The sequence below is a fragment of the Scyliorhinus canicula genome, chromosome 12 (genome assembly GCF_902713615.1).
Source record: "Scyliorhinus canicula chromosome 12, sScyCan1.1, whole genome shotgun sequence".
Classification (NCBI taxonomy): Eukaryota; Metazoa; Chordata; class Chondrichthyes; order Carcharhiniformes; family Scyliorhinidae; genus Scyliorhinus; species Scyliorhinus canicula.
Genome location: NC_052157.1, coordinates 21279271 through 21298827, shown reverse-complemented (window position 1 = coordinate 21298827; position 19557 = coordinate 21279271). Strand labels below are relative to the sequence as shown.

General features: G+C 40.6%; 1 protein-coding gene across 2 annotated transcripts in view; it reads left to right on the top strand.

The window, feature by feature from the left end:
- The window catches only part of clpxa (caseinolytic mitochondrial matrix peptidase chaperone subunit Xa), a 66284-nt gene that overhangs the window by 22635 nt on the left and 24092 nt on the right, over positions 1 to 19557 (top strand). The window contains exons 6-7 of one of the 2 annotated variants that reach the window (XM_038813185.1): positions 11398 to 11439; positions 18195 to 18371. In XM_038813185.1, coding sequence (XP_038669113.1) covers positions 11398 to 11439; positions 18195 to 18371 — 219 coding nt within the window. The remainder of the gene's footprint in view (positions 1 to 11397; positions 11440 to 18194; positions 18372 to 19557) is intronic. The other variant, XM_038813186.1, reaches the window with a different exon arrangement.

Genomic DNA, 19557 nt, shown 5'->3' with positions numbered 1-19557 from the left:
AGATGTGCGTGGAAAGTTTTTTACACAGAGGGTGGTGGGTGCCTGGAATGCTTTGCCAGCGGAGGTGGTAGAGGCGGGCACGATAGCATCATTTAAGATGCATCTGGACAGATATATGAACGGGTGGGGAACAGAGAGAAGTAGACCTTGGAAATAGACAACAGGTTTAGATAAAGGATCTGGATCGCCGCAGGCTGGGAGGGCCGAAGGGCCTGTTCCTGTGCTGTAATTTTCTTTGTTCTTTTTTCTTTGTTCTTAAACATCAAGAGAGCTATCCGGAAGATCTATTAAACGTTTGAAACATAATTTAATTTAAACTTCAGTTCCTGGAATAAATTATGGTAAATAAGCCACTATGTTTTATCTGTTACCACGCTTAGCCACCAATAGATTAGATCTCATCTCTGCAGTTCTACCACATCCAGCCATGAATGATGGACAATTGAACAATTTGCTACAGGGGAGGCTCTATAAATATCCCCTTCCTCAATGATGGAGGAAACAAGCATTTCAGTGCAAAAGATATGGCTGAAACATTTGCAGCAATCTTCAGGCAGATGTACCAAGTGGATGATCCATCTTGTCGTCCTCCAGAGATCCCCTGCATCTCAGATGCCAGTCTTCATCCAATTCGATTCACTCCATTTAATATCGAGAAATAGCTTAAGACATTGGATACTGCAAAGGCTATGGGCCCTGACAATATCCAGCACTGAAGAGTTGTGCTCCAAAACATTTTGTGCCCCTCCCCAAGCTGTTCCAGTACAGCTACAACATGAGTAACTTCCTGGCAATGTGCAAAATTGCACAGGTATGTCCTGTATTCACGAAAAGAGGACAATCAACCCAGCCAATTACTGCCCCATCCACCGCCTCTCGATTATCAGTGAAGTGATGGACGGGGTCATCAACGGCGCAATCAAGTGGCACTTAGTCAGCAATAACCTGCTTACTGCCACTCAGTTTGGGTTCCGCCAAGATCACCATGCTCCTGACCTCATTACAGCCATGGTTCTTACATGGAAAAAAGAGCTGATCTGCAGAAGTGAGATGAGAGTGACTGCCTTTGACGTCAAGGCAGCATTTGATTATGGCATATCAAGCAGCAGTAGCAATACTGCAGTCCAAGGGATTCCTGCAGGCTTGAGCTGACAAGTTTCTCACCACACAAGTGCCAGGCAATGACCATCTCCAACAAGAGAAGATCTAACCATCACCCCATGACATTCAGTGGCATTTTATTATGATTCCAGACCAGACCCCAACAGTGGATAGCATGCTGGATAGAAACTCCAACCTTTTAATTTAATTTTGCAAGACTTGGGAAAGGACACCTCACTCCTGGAGTGATTTCATGCAAATTAGGGTTATGGTGTATTAAAGCAAACTTTATTACTGACACAGTACAATAAAAATAGTTTACAATTACCTCTTAAACAATGCTAATCAATACACTGACACAATAACCCTTAACTGTGAACTTTGTGTAAACTTCACCCAGACAGTGACCTAGGGCTGGGATTGAACTCCAGTCCTCAGCACCGTAGGCAGCAGTCCAACCACTGCGCCATCGTGCCGCCCTCTGTCCACTATCTACAATAAGAAGTCTCACAACACCAGGTTAAAGTCCAACAGGTTTAATAATAATCTTTATTATTGTCACAAGTAGGCTTACTTTAACACTGCAATGAAGTTACTGTGAAAATCCCCTAGTCGCCACACTCCAGCGCCTGTTTGTTTACACTGAACGAGAATTGAGAATGTCCAATTCCAGCGCCTGTTTGTTTACACTGAACGCGAACTTAGAATGTCCAATTCACCTAACAAGCACGTCTTTCGGGATTTGTGGGAGGCACCCGGAGGAAATCCACGCAGACACGTGGAGAACGTGCAGACTCCGCACAGACAGTGACTCAAGCCGAGAATCGAAACTGGGCCCTGGCACTGTGAAGCAACAGTGCTAACCACTGTGCTGCCGTGCCATCCGCTTTCAAATCGCAAGCTTTAAGAGCAATTGATCCTTCATCAGGTGTAGGAGCAGCGATCCAAAAGCTTGTGATTTCAAATAAACTTGTTGGACTTTAACCTGGTGATGTGAGAATTCTTACTGTGCCCACCCCAGTCCAACGCCGGTATCTCCACATCATGGTCACCATCTACAATGCACAGGTCAGGAGTGTGATGGAATATTGTCCATTTATCTGGATGAATGCAGCTCCAACAACACAAAAGCTTCACACCATCCAGGAAATAGCCTGTTTATTGGTACCCCTTCCAAACATATTCAATCACTCCACCACTGATTCACTGCAAGTACTCACCTCAGCACCTTCCTGTTACCATCCAGAAGTATGAGGGCAGCAGATACCTGGAACAACACCACCTGACAGTTCCCTTCCCAAGTTGCTCACCATCAATTTGTCACCGTTCCTTCACTGTCACTGGGTCAAAATCCCAGAACTCCCTCCTTAATAGCACTGCGAGTGTACCTGTACCTTGGGGACTGCAGTATTTCAAGAAGGCAGCTCACCACCACCTTGTCGATTGGCAATAAATGTTGGCCTAGTCAGTGATGGCCACATCCTGTAAATGATTAAAGAAACGTTCCTGAGGAGGTGGCTACAATATTCACTCTTTGGTAACCTCCCATGTTCAAAACGCAAAAAGACATACTGCGATTCAAAATGTTTGATTAAATTTGAAAAATTATTCCACAGTGATGAAGTTTGATCTTCTATGAAGTGTACTTCTCTTCAAAAACGAATTTTCTAGGCCTGGGTTTTGTTGTACCAGTGTGAAAACCTAGAAAAAACATGGATGTGGTTCTTGCACATCCACAGAGCGCAGAATTCTGGCAGGAGCACTGTTCGTGTGGTACTATTTTAGTTGAACAATGGATCTGTCCTTTGATATAGGTTAAATGTCAAAGAATGAGAAACACAATACTGTACCAAATGTAGATAATCTAACATTCCAGATTTCAAAGAATTTGAAGTGTTGTTGCCAATTTTCTGTTTGTATTATATGTATATATCTGCTTCTCGTAGGAAAGAATGTATTTCGCTGAAAGGATGTCAATGAATCATCAAGGTTTAAACCAACAGTTAATTTTATTTGTGTAATCTTGGTTTTGCAGACAGATAAGTCTAGAAAAACGAAATTTGCTTTGTATGCATAGCTCAGCAAAATGATCACATGGGCACAACAAAATTCAAGCATGACATGTTTGATGGGAGAGGGAAACGAGGAAATATTTATCAAAAATTATTTCTTCACATACCGTGAAGAGGTTGCTAAAGAGTGCTTTTAGTATTCTTGAGATTTCCAACTTTTTAGGCAGCATTTATTTGTCAGAGCATTTTGCATTGTTATAGAGTCTACAGCACAGAAAAGGCCATTCAGCCCATCACATCTGTGCCAGTCAACAACCACCTAACTATTCTAATCTATTTTTCCAGCATTTGGCCCATAGTCTTGTAGGCCACGGCATCGCAACTGTACATCTAATTACTTCTGACTGTTATGAGGGTCTCTGCCTCTACCACCCTTTCAGGCAGTGAGTTCCAGACTCCCACTTGGTGAAAAAGTTGGTGAATAAGCTTTTCCTCACATCTCCTCAGAACCTCCTGCGTCGCCTTAAATCTCTACCCCTGGTCATTGATCCCTCCACCTAGGGGAAAAAATTATTCATGTCTACCCTCAGCTATGCTCCTCGTAATTTTATACATCTCAAATATACCTCCCCTCAGTCTCCTCTACTCCAAGGAAAACAACCCCAATCTATCCAATCTCTCTTCGTAGCGAAAACTCCCCAGCCCAGGCATTATCCTGGTAAATCTTTTCTGCGCCCCAAGTGCTATCACATCCCTCCTAAAATGTGGATTCCAGAACTGGACACAATACTCTAGTTGTCGCCTAAGCAACGTTTTATACAGTTCCATAACCTTCCTGCTCTTAAACTCTATGCCTCGGCTAATAAAGGCAAGTATACCATTTGATTCCTTAACCATTGTATCCATCTGCTGTGCTACATTAAGTACAGGTGTACTTGCAAACCAAGGTCCCTCTGATCCTCTGTGCTTCCCAGGGTCCTACCATTTATCATGTATTCCCTTGCATTGTTTGTCCTGCTCAAGTGCATCACCTCACACTTATCAGGATTGAGTTCCATTTGCCACTGATCAGCCCATCTATATCCCCCTGTAATTTAAGGCTATCCTCCTCACTATTTACCACCCTATCAATTTTTGCATCATCTGCAAATTTACGGATCAACCATCCTACATTCATGCCTAAATCATCTATGTAAGCCACAAAGAGCAAGGGCCACGACATGATCCCTGCGGGACCCCACTAAACACAGTGAAAAACACCCCTTGACCATCACCCTCTGCTTCCTGCCACTCAGCCAATTCTGGATCCAATTTGCCAAATTTCCTTGGATCCAATGGCCTCGTATCTTTGCTATCAGTCCCCCATGTGGGACCTTATCAAAGGTCATGCTGGAGTCCAAGTTAACAATGGCAAATGCATTTCCCTCATCTACACACCTGGTTACCTTTTCGAAAAATTCAATCAAGTTAGTCACATGATCTGCCCTTAACAAAACCATGCTGACTTCTTGATTAATCCCTGCTTCTCCAAATGCAGACTAATTCCGTTAGAACTTTCTCTCAGTCTATGTTAATCTCTTTAATTTTATCACAGTCCTTAGTGATTTCTATATCTACATCGTCCCTCTCACATGTGAACATCGACACAAATTATTCATTTAGAATCCTACCTACATCCTCCGGCCCAACACATATATTACCACTGTTGTTTTTAATGGGCTCTATTCTTTCCCTAGTTATCCTCTTACCCTTAATGTACTTGTAAAACAACTTAGGATTTTCCTTTACTTTACCTTTCAGTATCCTTTCAAGTTCCCATTTTGCTCTCCTAATTTCCTTTTTAAGTTCCCTTTTGCACATTCTATTTGCTTCTTTGGCTTTTGTTGTTTTGAGCCCTCGATAACTGCATAAGCCTCCCGCTTTCTCATTAACCAATGCTTTATATCCCTCGATATCCAGGGTTCACTGGATTTGTTGGCTCCACTCCTTTTCTTGATTGGAACATGTTTTTTAAAATATAAATTTAGAGTACCCAATTCATATTTTCCAATTAAGGGGCAATTTAGCATAGCCAATCTATCTTTGGGTTGTGGGCACGTGACCCAAGCAAACACGGGAAGAATGTGCAAACGCCACACGGATAGTGACACAGAACTGGGATCGAACCTGGGACCTTGGTGCCGTGAGGCAACAATGCTAACCACTGTGCCACCGTGCTGCCCTGATTGGAACATGTTCGCCCTGTACTCTTCCTTCTTGAATGCGTCCTACTGTTTTGTCACAGATTTACCTTAAAATGTCGTAATCTACTCTGGCCAAATCGTATCTGATCTTATTAAAATAGGCCTTCTGCCAGTTTAGAACTTTGATCTCAGGCCCATCTTTGTCCTTTTCCATTACAGTCTTGAATCTAACAGATCTCAACCACTTGCCCAGCTTCGTTACCTAAAATTAAGTCCAGGACCTTCTATTTATCTGCTTAAAAAGTTCTCCTGGATGCATTTTAAGAATTCCGTTCCCTCTGAACCATTGACATTATGGCTGCCCCAGTTAATGTTGGGAAAGTTGAAATCCTCCACTTTCACTACCCTATTACTTTTACACTTCTCTGAAATTTGCCTACATATCTGCTCTTCCAATTCCCTCTGACTGTTAGGAGCCTATTGAACACTCCCAACAATGTGTTTACTCCTTTTTGGTCGCTGCAGTGAAATAGATTAACGTGTAAAAACAACTTTTGACAGGTAACCTTGTGTTTAAATTTGTCTGTTCAAAGTTGTCATCAGGATTTTAAGTGGTACCATTAGCATTTGAACCACAACGAGATTCAAGGAATCAGAAATACAATCCTGTGCAAACCTGAACAATGGTTTGTCTCACTACTGCAATGTGGAATTAAATGGTTAGATGGATTAGCATAGCCACAGGAAGGGCAGCATGTGGCGCAGTGGATAGCACTGGGACTGCGGCGCTGAGGACACGGGTTCAAATCTCGCCCCTGTGTCACTGTCCATGTGGAGTTTGCACATTCTCCCCATGTCTGCATGGGTTTCAACCCCACAACCCAAAGATATGCAGGGTAGGTGGATTGGCCACGCTAAATTGCTCCTTAATTGGAAAAAATAAATTGTGTACTCGAAATTTATTAAAAAATTTAAGAATTAAAAAAAAAAGAATAGCCACAGGTTCCTGCGTCCGTCAGGTTAAAGGTGCATGACATAATATTGCTGGATTTGATCTGTGCATGTGATTCTGGTGTGTTTGGGCTCCCCAGTTTTGATTCATAAGCATGGTTATGGACTTCATGCATCAAAATGAACTAAGAATCGATCAGAGATCACGACTCCTGTTGTAAGGTGACGACGTGCAGACAATTTATGACTCTTAAGAGGTGCAGTGAGAACAGGTTCTTAAAAGTAAACATTTGTATTTGATTTAATTATTATACCCACAGCCTGAACAAAATGGACAATAAAAATGTAAATGTTGCCATGTCCCAGAGGACGGACCATAGGCTGCTCTCCCCTTTTGAGAGAGAGCTGACTGGTGGTGATTTAACCTGAGGGCCACCACATGATGGAGTATAATGCCACCTACTTCAGAGACGCAAATATTGGCAGCTTGATGAAGGAAAACTTTAAAAAAAATAAATTTAAAGTGCCCAGTTCATTTTTCCAATTAAGGGGCAATTTAGTGTGGCCAATCCACCTACCCTGTCTTTGGAATGTAGGGGTGAAACCCACGCAAACACTGGGAGAATGTGCAAACTCTTACACGGACAGTGACTAGAGTCGGGATCAAACCTGGGACCTCAGTGCCATGTGGCAGCAGTGCTAACCACTGTGCTGCCCTAGTGGAGGAAAAGTTAAACATGATACACTTATATAGGAAATTTAAAACTTCAGAATTTAAAAATAAACTTAATGCCTTAGCCTGATAGAATCAGCCGATGAGTCCTACCTGTAAAAGCAAAGTGCGTATGCATGTACAAATAGAAGAATCTCTTTCTTGGTCTTTCGTTAGAGACCAAGTCCTGTTTAAGATTTGCTGATCAGGGTACAAAATATTTCAAAATAGCCGCTGATTGTCCATTGGGTCTCTTGTGCAAGATCTCACTCTGCAGAGTTTCCTGAACTGTGCTTTGTTTTCGGTAATGTTCCCTCGATGTGCAGTTTTAAAAAATTATTTCCATTACAGTGCCACAGCACATTAGATACTTCTCAGTGGATACAAACTCCCCAGTTTAGAAATGGAGTGGATGAGGGACTGAAAGCAATTGCTAACTTTTGGTTCCAGTGATAAAATATTTGTTTTGCAGGCTTTCCAAGTTTTCAAACAGAAGGGCACTGTATTAGAAATCTTTAGCTCGGTTTAGCTCAGTTGGCTAGACATCTGGTTGGTGATGCAGAGCGAGGTCAACAGGGCGGGTTCAATTCCCGTACCAGCTGAGGTTATTCATGAAGGGCCCTGTCTTCTCAACCGTGCCCCTCACCTGAGGTGTGGTGACCCTCAGGTTAAATCGCCACCAGTCAGCACACCCCCTCAATGGCCAAAGCAGCATATGGTCATCTCGGACTATGCAACTTTAATTTACCTCAAGACTCCGATTCCAATGCACTCCTGGCTTGTCTTCCGCATTCTGTCTCCATAAACTTGAGGTCACCCAAATCTCTGCTGCATGGGTCTTAACTCACAGTTTGGCCCATTCCCCTATCATGCCTGTGCTTGCAGATCTGTGTTAGCTCCCTGTCAGATGACATCTTGATTTTAAAATTCTCGTCCTTTTTCTCAAATTCTTCCAGTGCTTCACTCCTCCAGCCCCGTAACCCTCTCGAGATATCTGCACTCTTCTAATTCTGGATTCCTGAGCATCTCGATTTTAATCACCCCATTGTTGGTGGCTGTACCTTGAGTTGCCTGGGCCCTTATCTCTGGAATGCGCTTCGATTGACCTCTTTGCCTCTTCACCCAGCTTTGCTCCTCTTTGGTCATCTGAGCTAATAGCTCCTTATGTGACTTAGTGTTATGCTTTGCTCTGTAATGCTCCTGCGAAGTGTCTTTGAATATTTCATTATGTTAAAGCTGTTATATAAGTGAACATTGGATAAAAGCAAATTACAGCGGATGCTGGAATCTGAAACGAAAGACAAAACGCAGGTCTGGCAGCATGTGTAGGGAGAGAAAAGAACTAACGTTTCGAGTCCGATGAGTCTTTGTCAAAGCTAACAGACAAAGTGGGAAATATTTATACTGTGGAGTGAGATTGAAAGATGAGTCATAGGCACGGAAACCGGGTGCTAATGGCCACAGAAACCAAGGGGAAAGAGTGCTAATGGCAGTCCCCAGAGAGAACAAAAGATGTGAAAAAATGAAAAGAAAATCGCTTATTGTCACAAGTAGGCTTCAAATAAAATTACTGTGAAAAGCCCCTAGTCGCCACATTCCGGCGCCTGTTCGGGGAGGCTGATACGGGAATTGAACCGTGCTGCTGGCCTGCCTTGGTCGGCTCGCAAAGCCGGCGATTTAGCCCTGTGCTAAATCAGCCCCTGTGAAAGGCCAAACAGCAGAGAAACTAACATCAGAGGATGAACTGTAGATTCTCACTCTACAGTATAAATATTTCCCACTTTGTCTGTCTGTTAGCTTTGACAAAGACTCATCGGACTCGAAACGTTAGCTTTTTTCTCTCCCTACAGATGCTGCCAGACCTGCTGAGATTTTCCAGCATTTTCTCTTTCGTATATAAATGAACATTGTTGATGGTCTATTTTCCACAAACTGAATCCCACTTTCTAGTTTGCTCCCCTTGATCATTAATATTCATTTTTCAAGCACCTGTTTGATTACTTTTCACAGAATTTATGACACATGTTTGCAGGAGAGGTTTCCTCAAACTAAGTATTAATTCCATGCGCCAATAAATCAAGTGTTATTATGTGGGATATAAGTCAAAATTGAGCATTGCAGTGATTTAGCTTCCATTAGAAACCAGCAGCTGGAAAAATGTCAAATCTGCTTGGCCATGGAGCTGTATGGATGGCAAAATCTGTTCCATAATACTTCAAATGGGTATAATTGCCTTTCCAGATCTGTTTATGCGGAGTATCTTATGAGTCATCTAATCAAATTACCTTTTTGTTAATGGGCTGTAATACATTTCATTGCCCAGTGTTTGTGTTTTCATGATGATCAACTGTATGTCAAAGCTTTTAATGACAGTTTCTATTGCCAGCTTATTCCTGTCAGATGTAATACATAACGTATTTACCATCCTTGCAAGCATAGTATTCAAATATACTGTCAATCTATTTTAGCAGTGAAATATATTTATGGAAGGACTGTTGCTGACCAATATTGATAATTAGAAATAGTGTAACATAAGCACAGTATTTTGGAACCTAGTTGATCCTTAATTTATATAATATTTGTTTCAAATTATAAACTGTTGTAATTGTGTTTAATATTCAGTAGAGTTGTTGCAAAACTGTCTACAGAATTGTAGCTGAAGTAGGACTGCAAGTGTTGATCACGTTTAAGACTGACTGCCTTATTTGTATCAGCAACATGAGTTGCACACAGCATTCAGTTTTAGTTTCAGGTCAAGACATGTACACAGATTGCTTCTCGTTGAGTTTCAAGTTTCAGTCCGTAGAATTCTTGATAGTTATTTACCTGGAACTTGGTGCTTGTTTGCAGAAAACTTAATGTGGTAAAGCTCCCTTTGCTAAAACCAGAGTTCTTGGAATGTACATTGCTCTGAAAGCTGTCCATTAGTGCTCTAGTAAAGCAACTACTAGTGTTTATTTTGTAAAATGTAATCTCTATATTATGGCCTTCACTGCAGGTTCTTGTTCCAACTAATACATAAAAAGTGTCAAATGGGGCAGCACGGTGGTGCAGTGGTTAGCACTACTGCCTCACGGCACCGAGGACCCATGTTCGATCCCGGCCCCCTGCCCGTGTGGAGTTTGCGCATTCTCCCCATGTCTGCTTGGGTTTCACCCTCACAACCCAAAAAGATGTGCAGGGTAGGTGAATTGACCATGCTAAATTGCCCCTTAATTGAAAAAAAATGGGTACTCTAAATGTATTTTAAAAAGGTATCAAATGATGTTTTTGTATTGGAGAGTGTGGGGTGGTGGGGAAGTCTGGAGCAGCAATCGAGTCCTTTAATGTGTGGTTGGAAGGAGCACCGTTGTTCCTTCTAGCTCTACAGTCTGGGAGGTTACTGACTTCTGGGTATGTTTCCCAATGCAGCCTATAGTTCCTGGACAAATGTACGGCACACCATTTAATTTTCTGACTTGCCAACTGAATTAGCAGTATACTTCCGCTTGCTTTGTTTATTGTTCCTAAACTGTGGTTTGGCATATTAACTTTATGTTTCAATTTTAAATGTGCCATGCATGCACAGCTTACTTGTAACGTCCTCCTTTCCCGTGTGTAAAATCTTGCAGATTTAATCTCCACTTTTGTAGCTTCAATCCATCTTTAGCATCTTGTAAAAACAAACATCAAAAAAACAATTTATTTTTTAAAACATCCATTTTTTTTTTCTTGCATCAAAGTGTACTTGAAATTGCTCTTCTAAAATTAGTATTTAAGTACAAGTGGCTTAAGTGGACTATAGCAATGGTTGAAACACAAGCTACTGAACTTTGAGCTGTAAATTGGCTTATTTTAATCCAACAAATTGGGGTGAACCTCGATACAAAAATACAACTAATGTAGAATTTTTAAATTCTTACTTGTAAATTATTTAATTGTGAATAACTACAGTGATGTAATCTGTTGTAATGTTTAGTTAGATAGAAGAAAAAAACCATTTTGTTTCAGTCCCCTTTTATATGAAGTTGAATATTAACTGGTGGTCTGCTGTAGTACACTAAATATATAGAAAGCATGCATTGTCAATATAATTAATCAGCCGTGGCAATTTTTGGTTGCGCTCCATTGCAATAGGAATCATTACTAGATTTGCACCACCTGTTCCTCCTCAAAATGTCCATTTTATGTAGATCTCAACTGGTATGTTTTGTTTCAACTTTTTTTGTAGGTCGTTGTGTGGTTAAATGGAAGCCCTTTACCACTTAAGGATTAAGTGTACAATTAGACTACTCCAGTCAGAATCTATTCTGTGGATTAGAAACATTTTGGAGACCAGTGTGAAGAAGTAAAATGCAGCACATATATTTATTAAATGTACAGATTAAAAGTTCATCTATGCCTGTTGCTGCATCTAGTTAGTTCGATCTTTGACAATATTTCTAACCTTTCTCTGTAGAGTTAGAAATCCGAAGACGAGAGGATGAGTACAGATTTACAAGTAAGTTGACTCCATCTTCTCACCTGTGCCCTTTTTTTGGTTTCTCTTTCTTTATTTTTTTGATTGAAAACTAAACCAGTTCAATAGTTAACTGAATTGTGTTTCCAACCACTCGGGGTAAGTCCTAAGTGGTCTAAAAATGGACACAGGTGATCGTACAAATTTGTTTCAAGTTGAGGTTTCTTCTGAAACCATTTCAGAAGAAGCATAAATATAAAGTGCAGTGGTGCTTTTGAGAAGACTTGTGTTCATTAAATAGAAAATTGTACAAAATACAGAACATGCCCCTAATGTTTAGAAACTTTAAACTAATTTTGGGGAGAGAGCACTGACTGAAATTAATCTAATTTCCACAAGTTTATTATTTTCAGCCAGTCCCTAAAATTGTTTTTTATTCTTCAATTTTCCATCGTCTACCCCTCCTCCAAAAAATTAGGTTTGATTTATGATTTACAACTTGTAATGTGATATTAATTGAAAGCTTGATTTGAGGAAGGCTTGCTCTTGTTTCATTATATCTGAGACACACTGCCGGAGTTGGACTGGGGTGAGCACAGTAAGAAGTCTTACAACACCAGGTTAAATTCCAACACGTTTGTTTCAAATCACTAGCTTTTGGAGCACTGCTCCTTCCTCGGGTACCTGGTGTTGTAAGACTTCTTACTTGGTGAACTATGGTGATTGTCTCAAAGCTTGTTCCATGTTCAAAATCCCAACCACAAGTCTTTATGGTAGACAGTAAAACTTCATAATCGGGTCACTGCATTAAGTTTAATCAGCACATTTGACCGTACAAAAACCCTGATGATATAATCTGTACATTAGCCTTTACAGAATGTAATTTTCGAAAAGACTAGGAAATGGCATGTTTTACCTTTTTACTTGTTATACCTTGGTGAAAGTGATATCTTCATTTCTTCCTCTTGTATGTTAAGCCATTATTTTGTTCACCATTTTAAAAAATGTCTGTGGTTCCACAAATCTGCAGTGGTGCAGTTGTGTGTTTTGTCTGTATTTGTGTGTGTCTGCACCCGCATGGTAAGAAAGCTAATGCTGTACTGTTACGTTTACCCCAATAAATTGACTGCTGTATCTTTTGAAACTTGACTGATTTTAAGAACTTAATGCTGGAATGAGAAACGGTCATTCAGATCTTTCAGCTGACACGGTCATTCAGGTCCTCCTTTAGGATCTGGTCCAACTCTTTCTCTTCCTCCTTCAAGCCTCTGTTGTTCTCCTCTTTGCTGAATCAGAAATTGATACAATTCTCTTTTGAATTCTTCAGTCTACTGGTGTCAGTTCCACATCTGGTTCCATGGTAAACAGCGGTCATGCATCTTTAATCAAATTTCAGCCCAATCCAAGAAGCCACTCAAGTGACAAGTATTCTCAACCTATAACATTGTTTCATTGATCTTGGTGACACTTAGTCTGTCCTGGGCTGGAATTCTCCAACCGTTCGCTGGCGACGGGATTCTCTGGGCCTGCGAGCGGCGCACCCCCGCCCGCAGGTTTGCCAATGGCAGGGGGGGTGGCTTCAATGGGAATTCCAATTGATGGCACCGGGAGCAGAGAATCCTGCCACCAGTGAAGGGCGCGCGGCCTCCCGCTGCTGAGAAGCATGCGGCTGGGAGACCGGAGAATCCTGCCCCTGATGTTTCCATTCGAGACAATTGGGATGACCCCTTAATCGTTATCAGCCAAGCGGACAGGGATCCCTGACTAAGTTTTTATGCCAGCAAAGGTAGTGCACCTGTTGCAGTATGCATTGTGATTGTATTCCAAATAAGTATTCTTGATACTTTATTAATTTCTCAGACAACATCATATTCTTTGAATCTACTAATGATTCTGAACCTAGTTTTCTTTGTAACTGCCATCATGTGATTCTTTGTTTGGCTGATTATTGCATTTAAATTTCTTCAGTGACCCACCTTCATCAATAACAAACCCTTCAGTTTGTGATTCTCTTGTTGCTTTTTGTACCAATATGCATTGGCTAACATTTCTGTATGAGCTGGTAAGACCCTCTGTCTTTTACCTTTTAACATTGTACATTCCCACAACTCTTGATATCATCTACAAACTTAGACGTTTTGCTATATGGTGCAACTGCTTATGAATGAATTTTCACTCTATTGTCTACTCCTGTCAGAATTCAGTAATCTAAATTCAGGTAATTTCCCTAATTGCAAGTTTCAATTATGACAAATTGCAAGGAACAAAAGAACACAACTTTGCTGCATTCTTTCTTGTAGTTGTCATGGCCTCAGTGGGTATATTTACAATGCAGTAGGTGGAGAGGAAGAATCTTGTTTGTTTGTACAATAATTGCACTGTAAGCCAGGTTTGGCACCACACTGGACTTGTTAGTTTCAAAGTGAAGCAGTGCAGGCTCTTGCCACCAGCGAGTCAGGTTGAACCGTATTCTGGGTTTACACTGAATGTTTAGGGTAATTTTGGAGTCGCATGGAAGTTGATTTTAATTCGACCATCTGTGTAATTGTGCAACTTATTGTTCAGCTAAAGGTGATGCCTACTTGGATCTAGTGTTGACCAATTTTCAAAGTGAAGTGGCAGCTATAATCTCCTTTACAAAGCCATGACTACAGTAGCACCACAAATGTGCTGACACTTTAACCTAACCTTCACGGTTTATGTTACCAGCCCAAAGGTAGCTGCAAAGTTCCATGTCCGTGCCAAAAAAAAGTCAGCACATCATACCAGCACAGCCCCCCCCACTGCCTATAATTGTACAGCTTTCTCCCAGGCAGCGTCACCACCCTGAATTCCTCTCTTTCAGCAGAGAAGGCCAAGTTGTAAAGTTGACCATTAGTTTGCTGAATGAGGGACCCTGCATGGAGCCTCTGAGAAATCTGACACCCAGCACAACTTCTGTCAGTGACTGCTAGGATCAAATGAGTCAGTTTGGTTCATTTGAAAGCTGTGACTGTGTGGCCTGATGTTTCATTTTTATTGATTTATATTTATATAAATATTACATTTATTACATTACATATAAATATATCAATTTTGGTTTAAATTAAGATTTTATCACATTTCACATTAATTTGTTAGGATTTTTGTTTTGCATTATATTTAGTAAATTAGTTCATGCATTTTGCCATGACAAAAATAACAATTGATGCATATGATTTATATACATTTTTCAGAGCAGTAATGACATGTATCTTCAAGTGGCCAGGGACCAGGATGAAATGCGTGGCCACTCCACATGAGGATAATTGTTGCAGTCTGAAACAGCTTTTCTTCTTTTTCTTATACCATTCAACTTACTCCACTAGCTTTTTTTAAATGTTTTATTAATAAATCCAGGGTTAAATCCACACATTGAGTACATTTAAAATATGACATTAGGTCTATTTATAGGTTTATGACCCTTAAATGGATATATGGCTGTTTGATTGACCTAGGTGCTAATTCATTTCCTGGTAGGAATAAAAAACACAATTTTGCATGGATAAGTTTATTTATGATGAGTCTCTCAATCTAATCACTGTTGTGCAGACAGTTATTCAACTTATATTGAACATCTAGAGTAATTGTGCTGTTTGTACAGATACAGCAATTTATTAATCTGTAATAAATTCACCAAACCAATCTTTTGGACTTGCTTTCTGTCATCTTTCTGAAAGTTTTACTAAATCTTTATGAGGCCTTAGAGATATTTTCTCAGTTAAAGGCAGTGCATAAATGCAAGTTCGCAATTAAGATTTAGATTCTAAAATAGCCGTTCGTATATATAGTTACAAATGTTACTGTTTTGTTTCTAGCATAAACAACTGGACATGGCAGTAGAATCATTAAGTAATCTAAAATTAGCACTCAAAAGTTAGAAATGGCTATAAGATCCATCTCTCCAGGTTTTGGGACTTTGTTATCTTCTGTTTCATAATTGGAAATTTCACTTGTGCCTTTGTTGTGAATTACCAGCTTGTGGTGACAAATTCTCTACAAGACAGAAATTGTAAAAGTTGTACCATTATGGATCTACAGTACCTGAAGCACATCATAATAATTGTCACATGGCAACCAGATGGAAAAGGATCCTGGGCTGGGTAGTTTTGGCTCTTGTGCACAGGTTTTGTGCATGAGAGACAGATGTGACATGGGGAGTTCATTTCTATTTTTAAAAAAAAATAAAAAATTTAGAGTACCCAATTATTTTTTTCCAATTAAGGGGCAATTTAGCATGTCCAATCTACCTAGCCTGCACATCTTTGGGTTGTGGGGGCGAAACCTACCCAAACACGGGGAGAATGTGCAAACTCCACATGGGCAGGGGAGTTTGGGGCAGCACGGTAGCATGGTGGTTAGCATAAATGCTTCACAGCTCCAGGGTCCCAGGTTCGATTCCCGGCTGGGTCACTCTGTGTGGAGTCTGCACGTCCTCCCCGTGTGTGCGTGGGTTTCCTCCGGGTGCTCCGGTTTCCTCCCACAGTCCAAAGATGTGCGGGTTAGGTGGATTGGCCATGCTAAATTGCCCGTAGTGTCCTAATAATAAGGTTAAGGGGGGGGAGTTGTTGGGTTACGGGTATATGGTGGATGCGTGGGTTTGAGTAGGGTGATCATTGCTCGGCACAACATCGAGGGCCGAAGGGCCTGTTCTGTGCTGTACTGTTCTATATTCACTTCTTGTTCCTTGTGGAGGATGGACAGATAATAGTCTGCAAACCAATGCCTAATGGCCATTGTATGAAAAAAAATCAAACAGTGGAGGAGGGCATACTAATTTCTTTCTAGTATATTCTACAGTTTTAAATACCTGAGATCTGTTGTTTGAATGTGACTTTGTTTAATCTGTGTCACTGAGGGTTGCAGACATATGTGCTAGAGCTGAGTTCAAACTCTATGGCCTGAGTTGATTGATAGGCAGTTATTTAGGACCAGACTGTGATAAGCAGCCAGTGTTAAAGGTGCTTGTTATTTGGGAACTTGCGAGATCAACGTGTACACCAACCGTTTCAGCTTGAGCTTTCACCATGGAGAGAAATAAAAATCTCATTGTGTCAATAACTGAGAAAAAGTTTTTGTGAGAGGCTGAAGGGATGCAAATAATAAAGTATTTGCATCTGAGCCAGGTAGGTAAAGCAAGAGTGAAAATTATGACCTAGTGTAACATGTGTTCTTTGGGAAGAAGAAAATCCAGTCACTCTTTGAGCAAATTTTGAACAGGTTATAGGTAATTAGTGAAATGAAAAAGTGAAAGAAGTGAAATGCAACAAATATATTTGTGAAACCCTGTATCTTTAAGTATCCAACGGTATGTAATAATTTTACTTTGCAATAGACCCAATTTCTTTCACATGTAGGTGAGCTGAATGCAGAGCATTCCAGCAAAGCTATCTTTTGTAACTAACCTTGGGTACTGAGGACATTTGCGCCCCTGATTATTGCCCCAACTGGGTTAGAGGTAACTCCACACAAGATAAAGCAATCGAGTCCCTTCCTGGTCTGTATGGCATAACTACCACACTGGAATCTATTAACGCACCACATCAAGGCCAGAGAGCTGGGGTCCATTTCTAAATGGTTGTTGGTTCTATAGCTCGTCACAAACTTCCACCCTGAGAAAAAATGATGATGGACTCCTAAAACAGCTCACAAGCCCATTGCCTGAGACAAGGATGGAATTTTCAAAGATGGAAATGGACATGTTTGTGGGAAGCAAACAAAATCTTCCCTCCGTGTCATCCTGGAGATGTGAACAGTAGGTGGGGATTGCAGATCGGGATTTAAGCTGTTTTTAACCATAATTGCAGAGATCTTTGTTTTATTTCAGAGTTGCAGCATTTTCAGTTTTTCTTTTTCTCATAAGGTTAAAGTACATTCGCTGTCAGTTGAATAAAGTTCACAGCAGTGGACTATCGTATTTTTCTTTCAGTCAATGTACTTTATTTAGACTAGGCATTACTATGCCTGCGTTATTCCTCAGCTTTGTATATTTAATACTGAGACTGGGTATTGGACAACCTTTAGTTTCCCCATCACTGACATATGTTGATTAATGGTCACCCATCCTGCCCTCTTTAATTGTGGAAGTTTTTTTCTTTCATTTCCTTTTGCACTATAAATTCTATAATTCTGCTTTTGGGCCAAATCATTAGAAAACATTTCTTTTAACATCAATTAAGGCAGCTTGGTAATGTTTATAAGAATTCTATAGATGTCTGATTCAAGATCTTGTGATGTTGAAAGCGCTAGTTTTATAACATAGTTGACAGCGATTTCTGTGCTCTCTTTTTTCTCTTGTCCTATTTCATTTTACATGGCTTTTTAATTATGTGTGCCAGCAAATGGGTGGCACGGTGATGCAGTGGCTAGCACTGCCTCACAGTGCTGAGGACCCGGGTTCAATCCCGGCCCCGGGTCACTGACCATATGGACTTTGCACATTCTCCTCGTGTCCGCATAAGTACACCCCCCCCCCCCCCCCCCCCAACCACTACCCAAAGATGTGCAGAGTAGGTGGATTGGCCACGCTAGCTAAATTGCCCCTTTATTGGAAAAAATAATTGGATGCTCTTAAATTTATTTCCAAAAATTTGTGCCAGCAGAAATATTTAGACTCCGGAAGTAACACATTATTTAAATCACTTGCTTATTGTAATTTTTACAGTTGCTACAAACATATTAGAAAAATTATGAAGTGATTTAGATTGCAATATAGAATTAGCTGTAAAATACTGTGATTTTCTTGTTCTTATGTGAACACTTGTTTTTCTTTCCTGTAGAGTTGTTACAGATTGCTGGTATCAGCCCACACGGCAATGCACTTGGAGCTTCCATGCAGCAGCAGGCAAGTCAGTCAATCCCCCAAGAGAAGCGAGGAGGAGAGGTGCTTGACTCCACTCATGATGACATAAAGTTGGAGAAAAGCAACATTCTGTTACTTGGTCCCACAGGATCAGGTCAGTTGAACAATGGAAGCTAATTCTTTACCATTCTGCATCAGGCTTTACAGTGACTATACACACTGCAATGCATTTGTCTTAGTTCAGCAAGTGTTGTCAAAATTGAATATCATTTGAATTCTTGAAAGATCAAGCGAGTACCTGGATTAAGAAGAGGGAAAGGAATTGATCTACTTAAGACCATTCCGATGTTGATGACTGTTCCAGCAGATAGATGGTGTTAGGCAAGTAAAGGTAGTTTTACGGGATTTATATTTGTATTGGTAAACATTAGAAATAAGGTATAGTTTAATGTGGGTTTAATTTAATGTTTCTGGGTGGCACGGTGGTACAGTGGTTAGCACTGCTGCCTCATGACGTCGAGGACGTGGGTTCGATCCCAGCCCCGGGTCACTGTGGAGTTTCTCCCCATGTCTGAGTTGGTCTTGCCCCACAACCCAAATATGTGCAGGGTAGGTGAATTGGCCATGCTAAATTGCCCTTAATTGGAAAAAAATAAATTGGGTACTGAAACCAAAGAGAAAATACTGGAAAAATCTCAGCAGCTCAGGCAGCATCTGTAGGGAGAGAGAAGAGCTAACGTTTCAAGTCCAGATGACCTTGTCAAAATTCAAAGATCCTTGTACGATAGAGAAGCTTTTTAGTTTTAACTCCATTTGTGGGGAGTTACACACAGGACACTGGGGTGTCAACTCTGCCAAGAACAACTGGACAGGACAAGGGAGTTGCAAAGATACAATCCAGATAACCAGGGAATTGGGACAGAAAGAGCTTTAAAGACATCTGAAGTTAAGAGAACTGAGACCAAGGTAATGTTCAGAGGAATTGAAGGAAGAGTGAACAGGTATTCTGAGTTAAAGAGACAATTATGATAACTAGCTTTAAAGTAGGACAGTAGGCTTCAGAGGAAGATGAAATATTTGATGTAATTTTAATACAGTCTTTGCATGGAGAGTTAAAGCAATTGTGAGCAGTTTGCATAGCAGTCCAAGCAAAGAAATCCAAAAGGGGTTGGTATAAAATCCTGGACTGGATTTGCTGTTAAAAGTAGAGTCGAAGTTTTTTTTAAAAGTGTCATTTGTAAAACCTGGACTGAAGTTTGGAATTCAAACAGCTAATAGAAATTATTGTTTAGTGAAGATTTTAAAGCATGTTATTGGGAGTGGAATTTGGAAACTTTTAA